Below are 25,707 nucleotides of genomic sequence, written 5' to 3'. Positions count from 1 at the left end.
GGGAAGTGATGGATTTTTTCCCTGCTTTGCAGGATCACAAAATCCATCCCTTCTGCCCTGTCAGAACAGAGATCTGCCTTGTTTACATAGGTAGATCTTCATTCTGTGTGTTTTACCAACAATTGGCGGGGCACTGCCCGCCACCCGCAGATCGTCTTCTGCTGTGATTAGGCACGCCCCCTGCAGGCACAAGTGCAGAATCCCGTATTAATACACGTAATCCTGCACAGGAGAACCACCTTGTAGCAGTAAATCTGCTATGGGGCGGTCCTGAAGCGGTTAATGCAGTGGTTTGTACAATGACTAGTTCTCAAACCTCCCTGACATATGTGGGATATTAACAAACTATTAAACGGAATCTGTCCGCCTAACTTCAAGCCTAAATTGCAACAACTGCCAATTCAAGTCAGATAAGCGTGCCTCAGTGGCAATTTTGGGCACTCTTGCTGGACAGGGGAATGGCAATTGACAAGAGTTAGAGACATCAGACCTCTAGAGACAAAAGTAAATTGTTTTCAAGGAGCCATGCCAATGAGCTTTAAAACTAACAATGTACATAATAGGTAACTCGGGTTGTCTGCTCTTAGGCTGATGTCATACAATGTTTTGCCAGCAGCAGAATCACTCACAAAAGGATACCACTTACCTGTATATAATTGCTCTCTCACTGGCCCGAAATCCTGCCAAATCTCCTTCTTAGGAAGGCAGTGGCATCTCGCTGGTCCAGCTAGCGAGGGAGCCACTATTAAAATAGATTGGTGGTAAGTTAAAGATCTTGTCACTGGCAAGTTTTTGCCTGCAATAGGATTGCTTGTGCAACAAGAACTTTTACAAGTTTAAAATTGTCAACAGGTTTATTTTAACCGACAGCCTGAAAGTCAAATTCATTACTACTGCAGGAAGAAATGGAGTCCTCAGCAATGGGCTGTTCCCTGTTAAGTCCAGGCATAGTAGTTTGCAGCATAATAAAAGCATAACTACTATACAGAATACTTTAATCATGGTTTAAGATTTGCTTGAAGGATCATACAGAATATAAGAAACATTTCACTATCACAGCTGCATATTGTGAATAAAAAAAACGAAAACACATCAAAGCAAACAGTTAATAAATCTAAAAGCATAAAGTGCTAGCAGCTAGGAAACGTACATATACAGAGTTGTTTTATTACAGAAAACTATTATCTGCATTCTCTGCTCTGCAATAAAGAACAGTTGTATTTGGACCCTTTGTGGGTTGACCGTATTTACAAAATGTATTTCTCGTTATGCTTTGAAAAAAGTATCCTGGATCATTTCTCTCATCAGTTTCCTTAGTAAATGTTTACTAATATTATGTTACACAATTTAAACCATTATAAGTAATAGCACAACATGGTTGAAGAAAAAAAAAAAAAGAAATAAGCATTTTTATTCCATGCAGGAATGAGGAGATATCCTCTGAATTCTAGTTCATTGCTTTTAAGTTAGTGCCGTGATTCTTAAAGAATACATACAATAATTCTATTAACTTTAAAAGGTGTCTTGCTTAGAATATCCAAACAAAGTCATAATGTAACTATAAAATTGTTTTGCCTGTCCTTTGCTCTAACTTAGTGAGAATGCAGGCAAGGCACACAACATCGGACTGAGAAAAAAATGATTGTTTATCTAGATCAATAGCAATATGCCATGAGATAATACTATTCTGAAGTGACTGAATAAAAGCACAGTTTTAAATACATTTGAATGCACAGCCCTAGGCCATTCCATGATAATACAGACAAGTCTCTATATAATAATGAATATTTACACCATGCCAAAAGGCACTGTTAATGAAGATATATGCTGAATGCTTAGACTAGCTCATTTTCCTTGTCTTGTCCATTCCCAGTGTTCTGAGTTAGGAATTAAGGTGAAAATGTTTTTTCCTCCGCCTCCAATATATGCTATGCAGAAAGACCAATAACCTGGGTGTTGTAGTCAGTGGTTTCCATACGCAAAATATAAGGAATTATACTATCAATCTGAACATTCCCAATAAGTCCAGCGAAGAATAGTTCTTCCATAACTGCAGCACTCATCAATCTTAAAGCTGGCAACCTGAGTAGCAGCCTTGACAACCTAAAATTAGAAAAAGAAAATTTCTTGATCAAATGTCTAATCAAAGATATAAAGTATCTGCTCTAAGTACCAACAGCAGGGTGGCCCTGCTCCCAGGGAAGAAAGTGTCCACCAAAAAAACATTTGTTCCCTGTAAGGGCTGCGGGGAGTCAGTCACTGGCATTTTGTTTATTTGATGACAATACGTACTGCAACTACTTTCTTTATCTAGAACTTTACTATGGTAATCTCCTTTACATGCTGTGTTGGGAAGTGCTGAATGTACATGAACTTAGATGGGACGAGATGCAGCTTAGAAGTCTTTTTAGTGCTTACCAAGCATCACTGAATCACTGAGCGTATAAAGTATAAAACTGATGTGTTAATGAGCTTGGTGGGTATTGAGGTCACTTTAAACAGCATCTAAATAATCTCTTAAAAATTCTACCCCATAATTCTCTCAGTGGTGCCTGTACACTAAAATGCTTACCTTCAAGCCCAGAGCCACCCAGCCTTTGCATGAAGCATATTCCAGACAGGCTCTGGGTCTAGTGCACACATGACGCTGCCCCATTTATTTCTAAGGTTTGTCTCCAATGGTCAAGATGGCTGGGAGCCACAGCAAGCTTAAAAAAAGAAAAAGGCCAGCTGGGATTTTTTCTTGCAAAGTCTGTGTGGTGCTGGGCAGGGATGCACGGTGAAGGGCTTGGGAGTAAAGATAAAGGTATGAATTTAAAGTGCGGGCTGTATTCAAAGGGAGTGGAACTAGGACAATATCACTTAAGTTAATTCTGTATTGGGTGGATGCAGGCATGCTGATTCAAACAGTGCCCCCCCAAGAACTTCACACTTGATATTATGCACTTTTATTGCTTGTTAATCATTTTTTACCAAACTGCTTCAGCAAGAGTCTTGTTGTTTCATTTATGTTTGCAAGGTTTTATTCTAGGTGCTTTATTGCCTTTTAATAAGCCAAAACACAATGGCATTAGGTAACTTCCACCAAAATAGAGACTGCTGTAAGCACAATTGTGGTTGGGACATAAGACTGAAAGATTCTTTGGGACAGGGGTAAGAGAAAAGGTTACTTATTTAAAAAAAATAAAAAAAGCATTTTTACCTGTATGTATCATCCGGGTATGTTCTAGTTACATAGTCTTGGAATTCTGTGTAGGCCTTTTCCTGAAGCTTTTCAATTTGAGACACATTTTCCAATCCAGGATGATCTGTACAGTAAAACATAAGAATAAAAACAGAAGCTTAAAAATATTCCCTTTTAAACCAAACATATTTGCCCACGATGCTCTATTACACAACCTTCTGATACTGAACTAAATATTGAAGTGGACCAAACATTATAAAGATTTTTATTTTAGGTTATGTGCAATTATTTGTTATGTCTGAAACTTCCAGGTACTAAAAGCAAATATACTGTGCAAAGTGCAGTTGCTCCAGAGCTTAGAAAATGAGGTAAAACGTCACTTTGCAAAGAATACCCAATCACGTGCAAGGAAAATAAAAAACAAAAAATGAGATTTTTGACTTATCGTAAAATCCATTTCTCTGATGTTCATTGACGGACACAGCTCCTGATCTTCACAACCATTGGGTTATACTGCCCCCTACAGGAGTAGGACACTAGGCAGAAAAAGAATCTGGCTACGCCTATGGGCAGCCCCAGGGGATATACTCCCTCTCTCTACTATAGGTACTCAGTTTTGTTCCAAGCAGTGTCAGAAGAATTACAACTCCACAGAGGGGTGGGTGCTGTGTCCCTCAATGAACATCAGAGAAATGGATTTTACGGTAAGTCAAAAATCCCATTTTCTCTTTTGTTCATTGACAGACAGCTCCTGATCTTCATAACCATTGGGATGTCCCAAAGCAGTGTCAAACATGAGGGATGAGAACAGCAAAAAAAATCCCAAGGCCAAACAGTAGCTAACCAGGCAACAAGAGCTCAACCAAAACAACTGGAGCCCACCTGAAAAAAACAATACACCCTCAAAGAGGATCAAGTGCTCTAAACAGCAGCCTGCAAAACCTTGCGGACAAAAGAAGCATCTGCAGATGCCAACACATCCACTTTATGAACTTTGTGAAAGTGTGCACCAACGACCAGGTGGCCACGTTGCAAACTTGCGTCACTGACGCCTGATGACGGAAGGCCCAGGAGGCACTAAGTCCGAGTAGAGTGCGCTTTGAAAGGGAAAGGAGGAACCTGACCCCTGATGGAATAGGCCTGAATAACCATCTGTCTGATCCATCTGGAAATGGTCGCAGAGGATGCAGACAACCCTTTCTAAGGCCCAATCATGAGCACAAATAGTGAGTCCGATTTGGTACACCCTAACAGACAATATCCAAGGCATGCAAGGCAATTTCCATTGGATGTTTAGGCCTGGGACACAGGAAAGGCAACACATCTTTATTCAAATGAAAATCAGAGACAGCCTTTAGTAAGAACGACGTACAGGGGCGAAGAACCACCTCATCTCTATGAATCACCAGGTAAGATGAACGACAGGATAACGCCGCCAGTTCCGACACCCTGCGCGCAGAGGTGATAGCCACCAAAAAAGCGCAAGCAAGGGAATCTCGAAAAGATTCTCATAGGGGGAATCTGGAAGACCGAAAGCACCAAATTGAGGTCCCAAGGCAACGGAGACTGCACTGAAGGAAGCAAATGTCGGACACCCTGAAGAAAGGTATGCACTAGGGAGTGTGTGGCTAAGGGTCATTGGAAGAAGATTTCCAAAGCCAATACCTGGCCCTTAATGGTACTTAAGGCCAATTTCTGTTCAACCGTATGTTGAAGGAAGGTCAAGTTCCGAGCCACCGAGAAGGAGCGAAGGATGAACCTCAAAAGACTCACACCACATCTTCTACGTACGATGACAGATCTTCCTAGAAGTAGATTTCCTAGCTTTTAACAGTGTTGGAATGCCTCGATCTTGCGTAGAAGTCTTGACAGAAGCTTGAGAGAAGGGAAGGCAGAAATCAGACGATACTGACCCCACAGGGCCACCAGCGTGTCTGTGGTGTCCGCCAGAGGATCCCGTGACCTGAGCCACAAACCTCTGCACCTTTCTGCCCCACCGGAGACACAACTGATGAAACTCCTTTGGATGAAGGGACCACTCCCCTTGGTCCAACACCTGCCCACTGAGATAATCCGCCTGCCAGTTTTCCACCCCGAGAATGTGTACGGCGGAGAGGGCTGGAATGAATCGTTCTGCCCACTTTAAAATGCCGGCTACCTCCAGAGCCGCCAGGACACTTCTTGTTCCCCCCTGGTGATTGACATAAGCCAAAGCCGTGACATTGTCTGATTGAATGTGCACTGGGCATCCCTGAAGGCGTTCCATCCAATGGTCCAGACACAGTCTGATCGCTTGGAGTTCCAAGACATTGATTGGTAGCCCGGACTCACTCTTCCAGTGTCCAGATCCCCTGAGCAAAATATTTGCTGAGGATGCCCCCCCCAGCCAGACAGGCTGGCATCCATGGTGACCACTGTCCAATAAAGGGGAGGAAGGATTTGCCCAGACAAAGCGCCAGAGAACGAAGCCAGCATATTAGGGACTCATTCATTCCCTGACTCTGCCGGATCTGATTGTCCAGAGACTGTGGAGTCTTGTACCATTTGGCCAGAATCTCCCTTTGCAGGGATCTCGTATGGAACTATGCAAAACGGAACGGCCTCGAAGGTCGACACCATCAGGCGCAGCACTCGCATGCAAGTCCAGAGGGATGAACATCTGCTGGACAGCAGGAGATGAAATGCAGCCTGCAATTTCTGGAGTATGTCCAGAGGAAGGAGCACTCTGGCTAAGGCCGAGTCCAGAGTCAGACCCAGATAGTCCAGCTTTGTGGAGGGAACCAGAGAAGACTTCTGAAAATTCAGAATCGAGCCGAACTCCCGCAAAGTTTGTATGTGATCTCCAGGTTTTCCACCAGAGCAGTAGGAGACTCCGCTTGCAGAAGGAGGTCATCCAAGTAGACCAGTACCGCGATTCCCCCACTGGCGTAATAAAGCTAGCACCGGTGCTAACACTTTTGTGAAGACCCCAGGAGCAGAGGTGAGACCAATGGGTAACGCCACAAACTGATAATGCTCCTCTGTCCAATGGCAAAGCGGAGGAAGGGCTGGTAACCGACACATATTGGAATGTGAAGGTAGACATCCTTGATGTCGATAGAGGCAAGAAAATCCCCCTGACGCAGGGATGCCACCAACATGCGAATGGACTCCATTCTGAACTTCTGCACCCGCACAAAGCAGTTCAGCGCCTTGAGGTTCAGGATTGGCCGCACCTGCCTTCCTTCCTGGGAACTGCAAACAGGATTGAGTAAAAACCCTGAAAATGTTCCAAAGTCGGAATCGGGACAATCACTCCTTGAAGTAAAAGACCCTGTAAACGGTCCGGGGACAGTTGCAAGTTGGAAGGGAAGAACCTTGCCGGGGGACAAGAGCGAAACTCGATCTTGTAGTCCGGCCGAATAACTTTGTGGACCCACTCGTCTTGTAACAGGGAAATCCACGGGTCTGGAAACCAGCGAAGACGTGCCCCCACCCTGGATACAGGTGGGGGCGCACCTTCATGCTGAAGGAGCCTTGTCTGTGTGTCTGGAGAATCCCGCTCTCGGCTTGCTAGGCCAGGTTCGTTTGGATCCTCCAGAGTTGGCCCTGAAAGGCTTCGAGCCCTTGTCAGTCGACCCTAAGGGACGAAAAAGCTTCCTGTGAGCCGAGAAGGAGAGCCCACGTCTACGACGACGTTCCTTGCTCTTAATAACCTATGACAGAAAGGTACTTACCCCCTGTGAGACCTTTAATGATGTCATCCAAGGTAGCTCCAAACAGACGATCTCCTTGAAAGGGTAGATCAGTGAAGGCTTTTTTAGTCCGCAGACCAGCATTTGAGCCAAAAGACAGGCCGAAGGACCACTGCCGAAACGGAGAGCTGAGCAACTAGGGCAGCCGCATCCAAAGAGGCATCACAGATAAACTGCAGCCCCTGGACCAGCTGGTCCGCCAGCTTAGCAAAGGCAGGGGGGAGCTGTTCTCCCTCCAGGTCATGGTGTAAAAGCATAGCCCACTCAGAGTTTGCGACACCAGGGCCATGGTGAATACCGGCCTAAATGTGGAACCAGTCAGAGGGTACATATTGAGGGCCACAGCCTCTGCCTTCCTGTCAGCTGGATCCTTAAAGGCCAGGGACTCTTTAAACCGAATCATGGCTGCCTTGTTCAATCTGGAAACCGGAGGGTCCACCACCGGTGGAACAGTCCACTTCTTAATAAGGGACTCCTTTAGAGGGGTAACCTCTAGAAAATCGCTTAGGGACCCCAAGGGGATGCTTTGGTAGTCCCCACTCTTTAGCGACAATTCTGTCAAAATAGGCAGGGAAAGGAAACACCTTTGCCACTCTGGATGGCTTGTGAGCGCCAAAGGGAACCTGCACCTTCGTCGCAGCTGTGTCTTTAAGGTCTCACAAACAGATACAATCAGCGTGTCCACCAGCGTCTTTTTGTGCGTGGTTGGAGAAGCTGAGGAATCATCCTCACTATCAGAGGATCCCTTGCACGTGGTTGCAGACCAAGCAGGGTGACCCACATCCTGGGCGGCCGAATCAGATTTAGGATCTGATGAGACAGACGAGTCAGAGGAAGGCGGGGGGGGGGGGGCGGCTGCGCTTTATGCCAGCCCGTCGCCCAAAAGCCACCTCTCAATCTAGGACACAAAAAAGGACCCCAGGACCTCCGCCAGAGCATCGATGGATGGTTGGGACCCAGAGGGCCCCGCAGCCTCAGAGAGGGGATCAAGTGGGGAGATGTGCTCCAAAGACTCCATGAGTTGAGTCACCAGGGGGACCCCACAAAAAGGTGTAAAACACTGCAAGGGACAACCCCCACCGCACTGGCAGCACCACCTGGTTGCCAGGCACAAAGCACCAAGCGATCTTCAGCAGAGAGGGAGAGAACCCCACCAGACTCACCACCCAGCAGAAAAGGCACCTGCAGCCACCAGGATAATCTGCACTGCACGCACGGCAATCAGGAAGTAAAAAGATCCAGGAGTCAGCCCCAGGGGATAAGGAGGGACTTCCACCGCCAAAATCACCGCCCACAGGGCTCCGCTGTCATGGCCGCTGGGGTGACCACTGGATCTAGATTATCCAGCCCGTCACCCAGGCCAGCAGTTGATTGTAGAGCTCACAGGAAAAATTCAGGAGAAAAAAATTTTATATAAAAAAAGAAAAAAATTGCCAGGACCAGAGATCCCAGCAAGGAACTAGGTCCTTACTCCTGACTAGGCAGGGAGAGAGAGTATACCCCCTGGGACTGCCAATAGGCGTAGCTGGACTGTTTTTCTACCTAGTGTCCTACTCCTGTAGGGGGCAGTATAACCCAATGGTTATAAAGATCAGGAGCGGTGTCAGTCAATAAACGAAAGAGAAAAAAAAATTGGATTTTTGTCTTACCATAAAATCCTTTTCTCTGAAGTTCATTGATGGACGCAGTCTCTGATCTCCATATCAGTAAGGTTATGCTGCCCCCTACAGGAGTAGGACACTAGGCAGTTTTGTATCAAAGCAGTGTAAGAGAAAAGAATACCAACCCAACTCAAAATAGAGGGGCGGGTACTGCGTCCGTCAATGAATTTCAGAGAAAAAAATTTTACGGTAAGACAAAAATCCAATTTTCTCTATCGTTCGTTGACGGACGCAGTCTCTGATCTCGATATTAGTAGGAAGATCCCAAAGCAGTTACATAAAATGAGGAGTGTGAACCGCAGAAAAATAAGTCCCCAAGGCCAATTATAGGCAACATAGGACTCATCAGAACAACAAGATGAGACCCACCTGAAAAGAACATTAAACATCCTTAAGGAAGGCTAAAAAGCCCCCTTACACAGCAGCCTGCAAAACTTTGCGGCCAAAAGGGGCATCTGCAGATGCCAGCACATCCACCTTATAAAATTTTGTGAAGGTTTGAAGAGACGACCAGGTAGCCGCCTCGCAAACCTGAAGCACAGATGCCTGATGGCAAAAAGCCCAGGAAGCACTAAGCGCCCGAGTAGAATGCACCTTAACAGTGAAATGAGAAACCTGACCCTTAAATCGCAGAAGCCTGCACCACTGTCTGTCTGATCCATCTGGAAATAGTCACAGCAGACGCAGGCAGCCCTTTCTTTGGACCAGCCATCAGTACAAAGAGCGAATCAGACTTCCGAAAAAACTCAGTAGACGCCAAGTACACCCTGATTGCCCAAACCACATCCAGAGTATGCAGTGCAAATTCCTTAAGATGTTTTGGCTTAAAACACAAAGCGGGTAACACAATGTCCTCATTTAAGTGAAAACTGGAAACCACCTTTGGAAGGAAGGACGGATCCGGACAAAGTACCACTTTATCTCTATGAACCACCAGATAGGGAGAACGACAGGACAACTCCGCCAGTTCCGATACCCAGTGCGCAGAAGTAACAGCTACAAAGAAGGCCACCTTCTGGAATAAGGTAAGCAGGGGAATCTCCTGAATATTTTGGAAGAGAGGATTCTGGAGAACTGACAGCACCAAATTAAGGTCCCTAGGTGGCAACAGAGGTCGCACCGGAGTTACCCAGTGTCGCACCCCCTGGCTGAAAGTACGCACCAGGGAATAGGTGGCCAATGGCCTTTGGAAAAAAATCAGCAAGGCCAAGACCTGACCCTTGATAGCACTCAAGGCCAACTTTTGATCAACACCCCATTGAAGGAAAGCCAAGATCCGAGCCACCGAGTAGGAGCGAGTGGGGGAGCCCCAAGAGACTAACACCACGCAATGTACGACTTCCACGTATGATGATAGATCTTCCTAGAAGTCGCCTTCCTCGCTCTAAGCAGAACGGGAATCACTGGAGCAGACAATCCCGGCCTTCAGCACCTGGCTTTCAACAGCCAAACCGTCAAAGCCAGGGACTGTAAAGCAAGATGGAAGATTGGCCCCTGAGACAGCAAATCCTCCCTGAGAGGGAGTCTCCAAGGAATGTCTGCAACCAGCCTGCCCAGGTCAGCGTACCAAGCTCGGCGAGGATAGTCCGGAGCCACAAGAAGGACCAGAATCCCTTCTGCCTTGATCCTGCGAAGAAGTCTTGGCAGTAACTTGAGAGGAGGAAAGGCATACATCAGCTGATACTGACCCCGCAGGGCCACCAGTGCTTCTTCGGCATCCGCCAGAGGGTCCAGGGAACGGGCCCACAAACCTGTGCACTTTCCTATTGATCCGAGACGCAAACAGATCTACATATGGAGTGCCCTAACGAAGGTACAACTGCTGGAACACCTCGGGATGGAGGGACCATTCCCCTGCATCCAAAGCCTGTCGACTGAGGTAATCCGCCTGCCAATTTTCCACTCCTGGAATGTGAACAGCGAGGAGAGAGCTGGAACAAAGCGTTCCGCCCATCGAAGGATGCCTGCCACTTCCAAGGGCGCAGGGACACTTTTGGTGCCTCCCCTGATTGAATGCGCACTGGACAACCCTGCAGGTACTCTGTCTAGTGGACCAGGCAAAGCTGGATTGCTCTTAGCTCCAGAACATTGATCCGTAACCTGGATTCCTCCAGGGACCAGACTCCTTGAGCAGACAACCTGCCGAGAACACCCACCCGGACAGGCTTGCATCCGTGGTGACAATTTTCCAATATATAGGGAGGAAGGATTTCCTTTGCTTAAGCATCAGGTACCGAAGCCACCAGATCAGGCACTCCCTGGTCACCTGGCTCAGCTGGATCGTATTGTCCAGGAAATTTGGATTCTTGTTCCATTTGAGAAGGATTTCCTTCTGGAGGATCCTCGTGTGGAACTGAGCAAAGGGGACCGCCTCGAAGGATGACACCATCAGTCCCAGGACTCTCATACAGGTCTGAAGGGACGACCGTTTGCTGGACAGCAACAACTGAATCGCAGTCTGGAGTTTTTCCGGAGGAAGAAACACCCTGGCTGAGGAGGAGTACAAAGTCAGGTCCAGGTAGTCCAGTCTCATGGAAGGGACCAGGGACGATTTCTGAAGGTTCAGAATCCACCCGAACTCCTCCAGAGTTCTCGTGGTGATTTCCAGATTTGTCACCAACACCTTGGGAGACTCAAGGACCGATATCCCCCGCTGCCGTAACAGCGCCAGGACCGGAGGCCAACACCTTTGTGAAGACCCGAGGAGCAGAGGTGAGACCAAAGGGCAACGCCACAAACAGATAGTGATCCTCTCCCACTGCAAGATGGAGAAACCGTTGGTGTCCTGCACAGATTGGGATGTGAAGGTAGGCATCTTAGATGTCTATGGAGGCCAGGAAATCCACTTGATGTAGGGAGGCCACCACCGTGCGAACCAATTCCATCTTGAACTCGCACAAAGCAATTCAGTGCTTTCAGGTCCAGGATTGGATTCACCTTGCCTTCCTTCTTGGGAACCGTGAACAGATTTGAATAAAAACCCTGAAAACCTCCTGCATGCGGAGCCGGAACTATTACTCCCTGTTGTACCAGGTCCTGTACTGCCCCAGAGAGCGCCAGCAAGCGATCCGGGGACAGTTGCACATTGGAAGGGAAAAACCTTACTGGTGGGACAGATAGAAACTCCATCTTGTAACAAGACCGTATGACCTCTTGAATCCATTTGTCTGGTATCCGGGATAGCCACAGGTCTGGGAACCGGCAAAGACGTCCCCCCACCCCAGATACGGGCGAGGGCACATTTTCAGGCCGAAGTGGCTTTGTCCTCAGGTCTGAAGAAACTAGATTTCTGTTCGTCAGACCAGGGTCGCTTAGAACCACCCGAGGGAGTCTTGAAGAGCTTTGCCTTATCGACTGACCCTAAGGGACGAAAAAACTTCTTGTGTGCTGAAAAGAAGGGGCCCCTTCTGCGATGAGGGTCCTTACCCTTGTTAGCCTACGGGAGCGAGGTACTCTTACCCCCTGTGAGATCTTTAATAATGTCATCCAGGGTAGCCCCAAACAGGCGATCTCCTTGAAAAGGTAGATCAGTCAAAGCCTTCTTTAAAGTTTGATCCGCAGACCAGTACTTCAACCAAAGTATATGCTGGAGGACCACTGCCAAAACCAACAGTCGGCCCAGCATGGGAGCAGTATCCAGCGCGGCATCGCAAAGAGATTGTAGCCCCTGCACCAGTTGGTCCAACAGCTCCTCAAAAGGCAGGAGGGAGATGTTTCCCCTCCAGGTCACGGCGTAGAGGCTTAGCCCATTCAGTCAATGTTTGCTGATCAAGTGCCATGATATTTGGGCCAATAGGTTATATTAAATATTGTTTTAGACATTTGTGTATTTTATTGTTTTGGTTGTGGAATTCCCTTTGCTACCAATCGCCCATATATTTTTGCCAGTAGTCTCTTTATATAAATGAATAAGTCTATAATTAGCCGATGGTCAAATTAAGATACTTTTTCTTATATATTTTTTGTATATTGTGATCATTGGTTATGTTTGCCCTTTTTCCGGAAATGAAGAGTTAATAGTTTGACTGCCCTTCTTCCGGGAGAGTGTGATCGGGTTGCTTGTTTATTGATGCCTTGCTTCCGGTGGGCGTATGCTATAGACCTGGCCTTGGGCTGATTGGCTGAAGGAGGGGGTTGGAACACATATATACACTGCCAATAGAGTGATTGCGACCATATGACCCTTGACAACGACGGCCTGCGTGCTGACGAAACCGGTTGGGACTTTTGGAGCGCAATCACGCAGTTACGTCAATTCCGGGATCAGATGACACGCATAGAGCGACACGGAAGCGGCACTTGCTTGTGTCATCTCCGGGCCCCTGGTTCCTTCAGGAGGGCTCAGACACTCTGGATTCTGATTATTGTGTTACAATTCTGCTTGCATTGACCCCCTATAACCAAGGGGTCGGTGCCTTCAGGTAAGCATTCCCACAAAATGGGTGTCCATGTGGTGAAGGGAGTGAAGATTTTTTCATGTGGAAGAATCATCCTTTAGAGACTGCACCATTTTATTTTCCTGTTGGTGTATGGGACTTTATTTATGATTCACTCATTTATTAATTGTTAATGCACTTTATATTTGTTGATGCACTTTGTATTTAAGATTTTACGGATTTATTTTACGGATTTATATTATTTTGTTGCAGCCCCCTTTCTTTGGTTTATACCAACATATAAATTTGTGCCACACATGCACCTTTATATTGCACTCCATGGATTTGTTTAACACAGATATTTGATTATTATTCACATTTTTTATCATTTGCGCAGGTAGTATTGGCGATTAACGCCAATTTATTTTATCAATGTTTGCGAGAAAAGGGCAACCGTAAACACCGGTCTTAGTGGAAACCCCGCCAGGAAGTGCATATACTGTGGGCCACAGACTCCGCCTTCCTATCCACCGCATCCTTAAAGGACAGGGAATCCTCCACTGGGATCATGGTAGCTTTATTCAGTCTTGAGACCGGAGGGTCGACCATAGGTGGCACAGTCCACTTCTTTACAGGAGACTCCTTAAAAGGGTAGCGTCTAGCAAACGCTTTGGGTGGTCCCATTCTTTTTTGAGCATGGCGTCAAAGTACCCGGGAAAGGGAAAAACCTTTGCCGCTCTGGACGACTTGTGCCATCCAGTGCCAAACGTAACCTTCGCCTCAGTCGCGTCCTCCATTTTTAGGGTCTCGCGGACAGGTGCGTCCACCAGCGCCTTGTCTTGCGCGGCAGTGGAGGTAGAAATGTTATCCTCACTATCAGAGGAGACAGAGCGAGAAGTAGCGGACCCCTGCGGTGTGCGTGACAGGACAGAGGGGAACCCCGGATTGTGAGGGTCCGACTGTCCCAGGAAGGGGTCCGCGTCCACCCCAAAATCCGCCAGGGGAAGAGGGGAGGGACATTTACTCACCATACTGGAACAGGCAGGCACCATCTCGGCCGAAGTGGGCGGGGGGGGGTCTGTCGGCCAAATAGGAACGCTGCGACTTGGGCCTAGACTTGGTCGTATGCGACCTGGCGAGACGTTTAACTTGCGGGGCTAGTTCCCGTCCAGTGGGACTATGTCGCGGCTGACCCAGCGCAGAGCTAAGGTCTGCACGCGCTCGTCGGCTGGCTGGGGTGACCATTGGATCTATACATCCAGCCCGTCGCCCAGATCCAGCATAGTTGCTTGTAGATCTTGCAGGAAAAACTCCAGAGGAACTAGGTCCTTACTCCTGACTAGGCAGATTAAAGCTGACATCCTATAGCAGGAAGAGAGAGGGTATACCCCCTGGAACTGCCCATAGGCGGAGCCAGAACTTTTTTCTGCCTAGTGTCCCTATCAGTAGGGTTATGCTGCTCCCTACAGGAGTAGGAGATCAGAGACTGCGTCCGTCAATGAACGATAGAAAAATAGGATTTATTCATATTTTTCTTTTTAATAGGCATACATAGGGTGCCGCAAGGAGAGGGGTGCAGCAAATGGGGTGGAAGGAGGAAGCCAGAGATGGGCTTTAACCCTTTAGTTGCCAACGTATGCAGTGGGGGGTTTTACACGTGTGCAAATCTGAAAAGCTGTTGTGGCTGTACAGCTGCCTGATCGTTTCCACATAACCATATACATCTGCTGCCAGGTAGAGGGGTGGGAGACCAGCAAACGCCCAATCACGGATTTCTCCTACCTTATAAGAACCCAGAAGTGATGTGTCCCTCCTCGGTTTGGCTGTAATGCACTTCAATGAAGGGCAGGTGAGAAGTCAAGTGTCTAAAAGACCACTGACATCTCAATGAAAACCTGCCACAGCAAAACATTAACATATAGAGGACTTTTGGTCACAGAAATATTTTGAGCCCACCTCCATGTAAACACACGATGGGGGGACCCTATGTACAAAAACTATTGTTGTACACATATTACATACTGCCATGCACATCAGAGTGACAGGAAAAAATCTAGATCCATTAATAATGGTTAACTCTAAACAAGTGGTCTCCAAACTGCAAGCGGGGGCCAGGTGATGCCCTTTTCTTGCTTTTAGCCAGCCCTTGGGGCCATAGTTCCCCCCCCCCCCCTGACACCAATGAAGGGGCAGAATTCCTCTCACTAATACCAAAGATGGGGCACTATTCCTCCTAATTAGACCAACCAGGGGACCCCAATGATGAGGCACTATTCCTCTCAATAAGATCAACAATGGGTCCCAATGACACCAATGATGGGGCCTAATTTCTCAGAATGACAAAAACAATTGGGCCCAATGACACCAATGATAGGGCACAATTTCTCCCAATGACACAAACAATTGGGCCCCATGAAACCAATGATGAGGCACAATTCCTCCCACTAATACCAATGATGGGGCACAATTTCTCCAAATGACACCAACAATTAAGCCTAATGAGACCGAATGATGGGGCACGATTTCTCCCAATGAGACCAACAATGGGGCCCAATGACACCAATGATGAGGCACAATTTCTTCCAATGACACAAACATTTGGGCCCAGAGACGCCAACAATGGGGCACTATTCCCCCAACTGAAACCAATAATGGCACTGAAACAAAGGATAGGGCATTATTTTTTTCGACCATGAATGTCGTGACCTTTTCTACTCCCCATGGCCAAAGTCCAACCCCCCTAAAGTCTAATGAACAGTAAACTGGCCCTGCAGAGGTTTTTAAAGCATCGCCTTTGGAAAATGTAGGGTCTTGAAGTTTGTAGCAATTTTAGAGGCTCATGCAATTTTAAGCCTCAACATGCTGGGTATCTATTTACACAGCACAATCTCATCTTTTAAAAATATTTTTTTAATGCGTGCAAACAATGCAAAAACAACTCTGGCAGTGAAAGCCCCCGTTCACACTAAGGAGACAGGTCGCCGTAGGTCGCCTTCCATAGGGAAGCTGCGGACCCGTTCTAATAGGTGCGACACAAGTCGCTCCGACTTAGAAAAAGGGTCCGGAGCTTCTTTGGGGCGACCCGGAGCAACCGTCATAGACTTCAATGTTATGAAGTCCGTGGCTGGCCGCTCCGAGGTCGCGCCGCTCTGCTCGCACTGCGACCTCGGAGGTCGCCCCTCCAAGTCGGATCGCCCCAGTGTGAACGGGGCGGGGCCTAAGAGATAAACATTTACTTAAGAAAAAAAAAAACAGTAAATTACTTACCAGGACTAAAGAGGACAATGGCTTTCATGTAGGCATATTCATAACCATCCAAATTTAGCTTGACCATGCTATTGCAGAACTCCTGAAGTTTAAATATGTGGTCCATTACCAGCTTCAACTTGTCTCCAGACAGCTTATCTACCACAAGATACAGAAGGGTAGTTTTAATCCAATCATTTGCCACTAACCCATATTTAACATTACTTGCCATATATTTTATCTACAACCATAGCCTGAGGTGTATGAATGCAATTTTTTTTAAATATATTTTGTCTTTTCCTTTGAAATAGATTTACAATATGAATTTACCACTAGATTTGTATAGCATATTTTTTAAAATATTTTCTCTTATGAATGTATACATTTTTATACTCTTGTGTCATAGCCCTGATGAAGGGGCCTGATAAAACATGCTGGCTCTCTTAAACTAATTATTCAATAAAGACCATTTTGGTTCCCACTGGTGTGGTGCCCTTACAATTCTTGCATACTTGAATTCCCAAAGGATGCCTTGGTACATGTGAGCAGCCTCACAGAAGCGATTCACCTTAATCAAGGAGACCCCTATATTTAGATCACCTTGCCTGAGAATCTTTAGTGCATTGTACATGCAGCAAGCTTATAGTGAGGCTGAAAATAAAAAAACAGTCACTCACCCAAGAAAAGGCCCACCATTAAACAAGGAGTAGCTTGGGGAGGGGGGAATATTTAAGTTAAAAAAAAAAAAATTATAAAGCACCATTTTGGGATCCTGAAAATATCATGCATATATTGGCAAACAGATGTAGCAACAATTATGAATAATTGAAGTTTATTTTTACATCTCAGGGATCTTACCATGCTGTAAGCTGCCGTGCAGATGATTGACAAATGCCGTTAGTATGGTTGCCACATTCATTACTTGGGAGCACTGAGCAAGGCCAAGTGAAAACAGTTCGCTCCAGCAAGCTTTCACCAAAGCGGTACTAACCTCCTGCCTGATGAGAGACACAAACATCACACTTATATTAGAAGTGGCTAACTCACTAATACCAGAAGGCACAGAAGATACTAGCTTTATTTGCAATTTTCAGTCAACAATTAACTAAAGTTTTTTTTTTTTTACTTCTTCTGTAACTAGCAAGCTTTATTTGTTACACAGTATGCAGTCTCCTTTATCACTGCTTATAGAAGGGACTGTTCTGTGTTGCCCCAAAACTACCTATTCGATTTTAACCTGCACTTGGTAAAGGCAACTGAAGAAACCAGATTTAAATCTAAATGGTTTCTGCAGGGCAACATAAAACAGTAAACAATAATGGTTCAGGTTCATTATATTTTTAAAAGGTTTTATGATTTTAAAGTATTGATTTATATTTTCAATTGCACACAATCCTTTTTTTAGGGTTTTTACTATACAATTTGTATAGAATCTTTGACATATAAAACATTCACTACAAGTCAAAGGATTCCCAAAAAGAACAGTAGCTGCCTGCCTTGAGGCATGGTTTGTCTGTTCAAAAACGGTAAAAGATCAGTGACTCTCCTCCTACCTCATTGACATTTGTGAACTATTAAGCTATGAAAAACTGAATTTTTGTAAAATCTTACCGTAAAATTCCTTTCTCTGAGTCCTCCGACAGTCGCAGCCCACTCATACAGTCTTCACCAATGGGGTATTGACTTCCTCTCCTTAGGAGTAGCTAGGCATAAGACTTGTTAAAACAAAAGCATTTACATAGACACACCCATGGGGGCTGTCCCACTGGTCCAATACCCCCCCTGCAATAGCCATCCCAACTCAGTTTGGTAGCAAGCAGTTAAATGTATAAGAACCCCAAAAGAGGGGCGGGGGCGGCGACTTTTGGAGGACTCAGAGAAAGAAATTTTACGGTAAGATTTTACAAAAATTCCGTTCTCTTACGTCCTCCGACAGTCACTGCCCACTCATACAGTCTTCACCAATGGGGATGTCCCAAAGCAGTGTAGACATGAAGGGTGGGAAACGCAACCGTCAGAAAAGGCAACGCAGTACCCACATCAGAGAAAGGAACCTTACGTGAACAGCAAGGGAACCTTCTGGGCAACAAAAAAGCCCAACAGGAGCAACAACCCAGGAAAGCAAAAAACCAAGGGGGTAAACAACCCCAACAGCCAGGGACCCACACAAAACCTGGGTCCCCTACGGTACTGCCGCACAGAGATTTTTGCGGCCAAAGGAGGCATCAGCTGATGCCAGAACATCAACTTTGTAGAATTTGGAAAAGGTGTGCACTGACGACCAAGTCGCAGCCTTGCACACCTGGGCTACCGAAGCCTGATGCCGGAAAGCCCAGGATGCACTCACTGACCTGGTAGAGTGCGCCTTTGACAGGGAAGGGTGGTACCCATTCCCTCAACGAATAGGCTTGAACAATTGTCTGTCTGATCCATTTTGCAATGGTCGCCGCAGACGCAGCCATACCCTTCCGAGTTCCCTCAGGAAGGACAAAGAGAGAATCCGATTTTCGAAAGGATTCAGTCGACGACAGGTAAACCGTGATCGCCCTGACAACATCCAAGGAATGTAAGGCAATCTCCTTAGGATGCTTAGGATTCGCACAAAGCGAAGGTAAGACAATGTCCTCATTGAGGTGAAAATCCAAAACTACCTTTGGAAGAAAGGACGGGTTAAGTCGCAAGACCCCCTTATCCCTATGAACCACCAGGTAAGTGGAGCGGCAAGACAACGCCGCCAACTCCGACACTCTGCGAGCAGAAGTGATCGCCACCAGAAAGGCAACCTTCTTAGACAGCAGAGGTAACGAAATTTCCCTGATGTTTTCAAACGGGGAACATTGTAACACGGACAGAACCAGGTTCAAGGTACCATGGAGGTAGAGGCTCCCTTCTAGGAGGGGCCAAGTGAAGCACACCTTGAATGAAGGTGCGAATCAAAGAATTAGACGCCACAGGGCGCTGAAAAAGAACAGCCAGTGCAGACACCTGGCCCTTAATCGTGGCCAACAGAAGGCGCTGGTCCACACCAGACTGAAGGAAAGCCAACACCCTCGCCACCGAGTATGAACGAGGAGAGAAACCCCTGGACTTACACCAGGCAAAATAAGCTTTCCATGTACGGTAATAAATCTTACCAGAAAAGGCTTTTCTAGCCTTGATTAAAGTAGGAATGACCTCTGAGGAGAGACCCCTGTCTCTCAGGACCCGGCTTTTAACAGCCATGCCGTTAAAGCCAGCGACTGTACAGCAGGATGGAAGATCGGTCCCTGAGACAGCAGATCTTCCCGCATTGGCAGCTGCCATGGAGGCTAGACGGCCAGGTGAACTATGTCCACGTACCAGGACCGGCGTGGCCAGTCCGGCGCCACCAGAATCATCAGTGTTTGTTCCGAGGCCAACCTGGGAAGGAACCTGGACAATAACTGAATCGGAGGAAAGGCATAGATCAGACGATACTGATGCCAAGGCACCACCAGCGCATCCGAGGCGTCTGCCGGAGGATCGCGCGTTCTTGCCACGAACCTTTCCACCTTGCGGTTTAGCCGAGACGCGAACAGATCCACATCCGGGGATCCCCACTTCGCACACAGCATGTGAAATACCTCCAGGTGCAGGGACCATTCCCCTTGGTCCAGGGTCTGGCGGCTCAGATAATCGGCCTGCCAATTCTCCACACCCGGAATGTGAACTGCTGATATCGCCGGGACATGAGTCTCGGCCCAAGACAGAATACTGGTCACTTCCTGGGCCGCCCGGGCACTCCTGGCGCCCCCTTGGTGGTAGATATAAGCCACCGCAGTGGCATTGTCCGTCTGCACACGTACAGGACGGCCCTGAAGACGATCCGACCAATGGAGCAGGCACAGTCTGATCGCTCTCAATTCCAATATGTTTATCGGAAGGGAGGACTCCTCCTCCGACCAAGTGCCCTGGGCAGATAGGTTGCCCAGGACGCCACCCCAGCCCGACAGGCTGGCATCCGTGGTGAGCACCGTCCACAGTAACGGCCGGAAGGACTTCCCTTCCAAAACAGCCGGGGACTGAAGCCACCACACGAGATCCATTCTGGTTTGGTGACTCAGAGACACTCTAAGGTGCAAGGACTGAGGTAGTCTGTCCCACCTGGCCAGGATCTCCGCTTGGAGAGACAGCGTGTGAAACTGTGCAAATGGTATCGCCTCGAAGGCCAATACCATCAACCCCAGGGACCGCATACAGGCCCTGAGTGACGAGGATTCGTTGTCCCTGAGGGACCTGACCTCGGACTGCAGGTTCCGGAGCTTCCCCTCCGGCAAGAACACCTTTGCTTGAGCAGAGTCCAGAACCATTCCCAAATACGGGAGACAAACCGAAGGAGACAAGGTCGACTTCTGAACGTTGATGGTCCAACCGAACTCCTGGAGCGTCTGGACCGTAGTGGACAGATCGCGCAGCAGGCTCTGACTGGCACTCGATCTTAACAGGAGATCGTCCAGATATCCCAAGACCGCAATGCCCTGTGCCCGTAACAGACGCCAACCCTTTGGTAAAGACCATTGGAGCGGAAGCGAGACCAAAGGGTAACGCCACAAACTGATAATGATCCTCCGCGATGGCAAACCGGAGGTACCTCTGATGACCCTTGAAAATGGGGATGTGTAGATACGCATCCTTCAGGTAGATAGAGGCCAGGAATTCTCCCGGACTCAGAGAGGCCACCACCAAGCGGAGCGATTCCATGCGGAACTTTCGAACACGCACGAAGCGGTTCAGAGCTTTCAAGTCCAGAATCGGACGCACTTTGCCCTCCTTTCTGGGCACAGTGAACAGATTCGAGCAGAACCCCCGAAACCTGTCGCGATGAGGCACCGGGACGATTACCCCCTGAGCAAGGAGATCCTGTACCGCTTGATGCAGGTCTTGTAACCGCCCTGTCTGCCGGCCGTGAAAGAAATTTGATCTTGTACCCTGATCAAATGATTTCCTGAACCCACCTGTCCTGAACTCGGAGCAGCCAAGGTTGGAGGAAACCGCACAAACGTCCCCCCACCCCTGAAAAGGGTGAGGGCGCCCCTTCAGGCAGAGGCGGACGGAGCCGCGGCACCAGCTTGGCCGGATTTTTGTTTGCCGGCCCAGGGCTTTCTCTGGCCACCCTTGCCTTTGAAGGGTTTTCCCTTGTATTGTGCCTTGAAGGCACGAAAGGACCCCTGATTAGGTTTAGAGGCGGGACCCCGCTTGCCGCAGAAAAACTTGCCCTTAGGATTCTGGGGCAGCAGAGTGCTCTTGCCCCCAGTGACTCCCTTAACCAATTCATCCAGGGATTCTCCAAAAAGGCGAGACCCCGCATAGGGAATGTCAGCCACCGCCTTTCTAGATTTTTGGTCAGCCGACCAGCTCTTCAACCATGTTAGCCGATGGTTAAGCACCGCGACACTGGACAGGCGCGCAGCCAATGGGGCCTCATTTAAAGGCCACATCGCACAAATACATGACCCCTTGATAAATCTGGTCCACCATCTCCACGGTAGTGGGGGGAGGGCAGAATCAGCCACAAGTGTGCGTCTGAGCACCTTGGTCCAATCCGCCACAGCCTGAGCTGCCATGACAGAGGCGAAAATAGGCTTGAGCATGGACCCCGCTACCACGTAAGTGTGGCGGGCAAGTGATTCCAGCCTCCTATCCGTAGGATTCCTAAATACCGGAGAATCTTCGGTGGGAACCAGAGTAGCCTTGTTCAATCTGGCTACAGTGTGATCCACTTGAGGAGCCACACACCAGCGTGCAACCGTAGTAGACGCAAAAGGGTAGGGAAGTTGAAACCTTTTAGGCACTGTGAAGGTGTGTTTTAAATTGCGCCATTGCTCATTTACTGTGTGATGAAACTCAGCGGGACAAGGAAAAACCTGCGCCGTCTTGCAGGTTCTGTGTATACCAAAAGAGGACACAATGCCCGGAGGATTGGGCTCATCCTCTAAATGTAGTGTTTCTTTAATGGCAGAAATCAGCGCGTCCATAGCTGCGCGTTCCTCTGGCGTCCCAGGGGGGGAATCATCCACCCCTGTAACCTCCGCCTCCCCCTCAGACTCTTGCGAGTCCTGAGAAGAGCGAGACCCTGAAAGGGGTACGCTACCTACAGCAACCATGTCACATTCAGAATCAGAAGAAAAAGAAATCCTAGGCCTTTTTCTAGCAGCACGTTCAGTCATCAGCACATCCATTTTGGACACCAAAATCGCCACAACAGCAGCCAAATTAGTCAGAGTAGAGGATTCAGAAGAACTTGAATCCCCCACCAAGGCTGGAGGGAATTTGCTGTCCTGGGATTCCATTGCAAAAAATATATACATTTTCTTAAGGTACTGGCCCTTTAAAAGCGCCGCGGACCCCGCAGCACACCGCTACAATGACTGTGGAACACAGACCACCCGCAGGGACAAACTGAGGCCAGGAATATTGCACAATGGAGGAAAAGAAAGGACAGCAAAACAGAGCCCCACAAGTGTGTTACCAGCTCCTTCGGCCGCTCCTGAGTAAAGGAAGGAAGTGATGTCACCGCAGAGACTGAACTGAGGCTGCAGGCTAAGGAAACATGGATGGCAATGTAAAGTAATGGGAGGCTTCGGCAAAATGGCCGCCGACATGTGCTCGGAACGATCGTTTGCCACACACAAGATGGCGCTGCAAGGCGCCAAAATACACTACATACAATGCTGTATAAGCGCCCATAGTGAAGCCAGACATGCTGCCCACACCTAAAATGGTGGACCGGCGGTTTTTAACCCCGCAGCGGTCGACGAACGTGTCTGTACCTCCAATCACCCTTAGTGACACAGGAGAGGGATCACCCAAACCCCACACAGCGCTGGCTGTGAGGGAAAAAAACCCTGCAGGGACCGGGATCAGGGAGCCCAAAACGCACACACATAGGGGACACCACAGACACCCAGGACTGCCGACCCCAGACAGAGTGTACTTACCTGTACCCGATGGCGTGGGGTGCCTCATATCAAACGGAAAACCGCCCGCCTTCAGATGGCAGGGGAGTGCCGCCAGCCAAAAACACAGGACACCAGAAGTGCACGGACGAACCGTGGATGTGTCCGGTGAGGTAGCCACCCCACAGGCTGCATCCCTGAGGACAGGGATGGGTCGTTTGTGAGGCCAGGGCGAACACATAGCCTGTGAAACGCTCGATGGCAGGCTGGGATTCCATCTGATCCTCTGTCCTGGATAACCAGGATGACCAGTCCGATTCCCAGCTCCGCAAACTCCATCTTCATCCGAAGATCCGACTAACTAAAAGCTGACAAAATAAACAGCTAGTAAGAAAAAATGATATTTTCAGAAAATAAAATTATAAAATAGAAGAAGAAGGCTGAGACTGTAGCCCCAGCACAGGAAGCCTATTGCAGGGGGGGGGGGGGGGTATTGGACCAGTGGGACAGCCCCCATGGGTGTGTCTATGTAAATGATTTTGTTTTAACCACTTAAGCCCCGGAAGATTTTACCCCCATTCCGACCAGGGGGTATTTTGCGATTCGGCACTGCGTGAATTTAACGCACAATTGCGCGGTCGTGCGACGCTGTACCTAAACGAATTTGGCGTCCTTTTTTTCCCACAAACAGAGCTTTCTTTTGGTGGTATTTGATCACCTGTGCGATTTTTTGATCACGCGCTATAAACAAAAAAAGAGCGTCAATTTTGCAAAAATAGCAATATTTTTCACATTTTTTTATATGAAATTCCCCCAAAAAAAAATGTAAAAATCAAAATTTTTAAAAATTTTCGGCCAATTTGTTTTATGCTACCTATGTTTGGTAAAAAAAATCGCAAAAAGCGTATTTTGATTGGTTTGCGCAAAAGTTATCGCGTTTACTAACAAAGGGAAAGATTTTTGTCATTTTTGTTGTTTTTTTTTTTAACGCGTAATGGCGGCGATCTGCGATTTTTTTTGCGGTACTGCGACATTGCGGCGGACAGATCGGACCCTTGACTGACATTTTTGACACTTTTGGGGTTACCAGTGACATTTCTACAGTAATCAGTGCTATACATATGCACTGTTACTGTAAAAATACACTGGTAGTGAAGGGGTTAACTTTATTTGGAAGGGAGGGGCTGTGTGTGTCCCTAGGGGCGTGGTTTCTACTGTGATTGGCTGTGGCTCTAGCTGTAAGGACACTGATCAACGGATCTACATACCAGATCCGTTTTATCAGTGTCTTTGCAGCGAGGAGAATGACAGGCAGCTTGTTTACACAAGCTGCCTGACATTCTCCCTCTCCCCCGCCGATCGCCGAGTGACCGGCGGACATCGGGTCCGCTGGTCACACGCGCGGGGGGGGTCCGTGACCACGCGGGAGCGCGCCCCCGGGGGCGCGCGCTCGCTCCCTAGACCCTCACAAGCAAGCAACGTAGCCCTACGTTAGTTTGCCTGTGAGGGGCTGACCGCCGACGTAGATAGTCGTGCGGCGGTCGGCAAGTGGTTAACAAGTTTTATGTCTAGCTACTCCTAAGGAGAGGAAGCCAATACCCCATTGGTGAAGACTGTATGAGTGGGCGGCGACTGTCGGAGGACGTAAGAGAAATATTTTTTTTTTTCTAATTAAAGAGCATATTAGGAAGAGAGCTCTATCTGCTAGCTCAAAAAACAAAACACATATTTACATACACACAACCTTCAAAATATCACTTAATATTTCAAATTTGGCTTATATTTTTTTATGACCATATTATATAAAGCAAATATATATAAAAATAAACACATTATGCACTTTTCAAGGTTTCAAAAACATTTTAAAGTGGAACTTTAGGCGAAGTAATTAAAATTGGCGGACAGACAGGATTTTAATTGCCGGAGAGACATGCTTTGTCTCTTCTGCATTAAAGCTACTTACCTGCCTATCTGCCCCTATCCTGTGAGCTATTCACGTGCAACTCACTGGACAAATTTGGCAAAGCCGAATCTCACTGAACTCCTGCGTGTATATGCATGACATCTCACTGAACTTCTGCGCATATGGATGTGCATGACATCATCCCCGCCTGGCGATCGAGACCCGGAGTGCAGCCGCTCAAAGATGTCAGCAGCCGGGCGGGGAGCTTGGGGACGTTGCATCGCTAGAGCAGAGGCGGGTATTGTTACGCTCTAAAGGTTAAAGTTATATCTACAAGATTCTTACTAAAACCACCCTTAGTGTGCCCCCTTTGAAACTAGTTTCAGTTTGTTACAGGGGCTTGACTTCATAGCCAAGTTCCCCAACTGCCATCACTCAAAAACAGATCCCCACATGCTGAAAAAAACATATAAATTGTTACAAAGCAGACTTGTGTAAATGGAACCTATTTGAAATAATATTCTATTCTATATCACATAATGTAGTGCCTTTAAAGCTGAGCTCCAGGCATCTATAAAAAAAACACAAATGAATACTGTACTAGATTAAATTAAAAAATGACCAAATGTATTCTAAATGTATAATTGTTTAGGCATTTCAATTTATATGATATCAGCCTTTTTTAATGA

The 25,707-nt window shown here is 47.5% G+C and overlaps 1 protein-coding gene across 1 annotated transcript in view; it reads right to left on the bottom strand.

The window, feature by feature from the left end:
- Positions 1-552: 552 nt before the first annotated feature.
- Positions 553-25,707, bottom strand: part of NR2C1 (nuclear receptor subfamily 2 group C member 1) — a 97,908-nt gene continuing 72,753 nt past the window's right edge. Inside the window, exons 12-15 of the mRNA XM_082252685.1 lie at positions 17,060-17,199; positions 16,223-16,360; positions 3,203-3,308; positions 553-2,103 (exon numbers count right to left, since the gene is read on the bottom strand). Of these exons, the coding sequence (XP_082108811.1) occupies positions 1,929-2,103; positions 3,203-3,308; positions 16,223-16,360; positions 17,060-17,199 (559 nt within the window). The 3' untranslated portion in view covers positions 553-1,928. The remainder of the gene's footprint in view (positions 2,104-3,202; positions 3,309-16,222; positions 16,361-17,059; positions 17,200-25,707) is intronic.

Source organism: Pelophylax lessonae (assembly GCF_965119305.1).
Source record: "Pelophylax lessonae genome assembly, chromosome: 4".
Classification (NCBI taxonomy): domain Eukaryota; kingdom Metazoa; phylum Chordata; class Amphibia; order Anura; family Ranidae; genus Pelophylax; species Pelophylax lessonae.
Note: the sequence above shows the minus strand (reverse complement) of the source record. Positions and strands in the feature narration are given on the sequence as shown.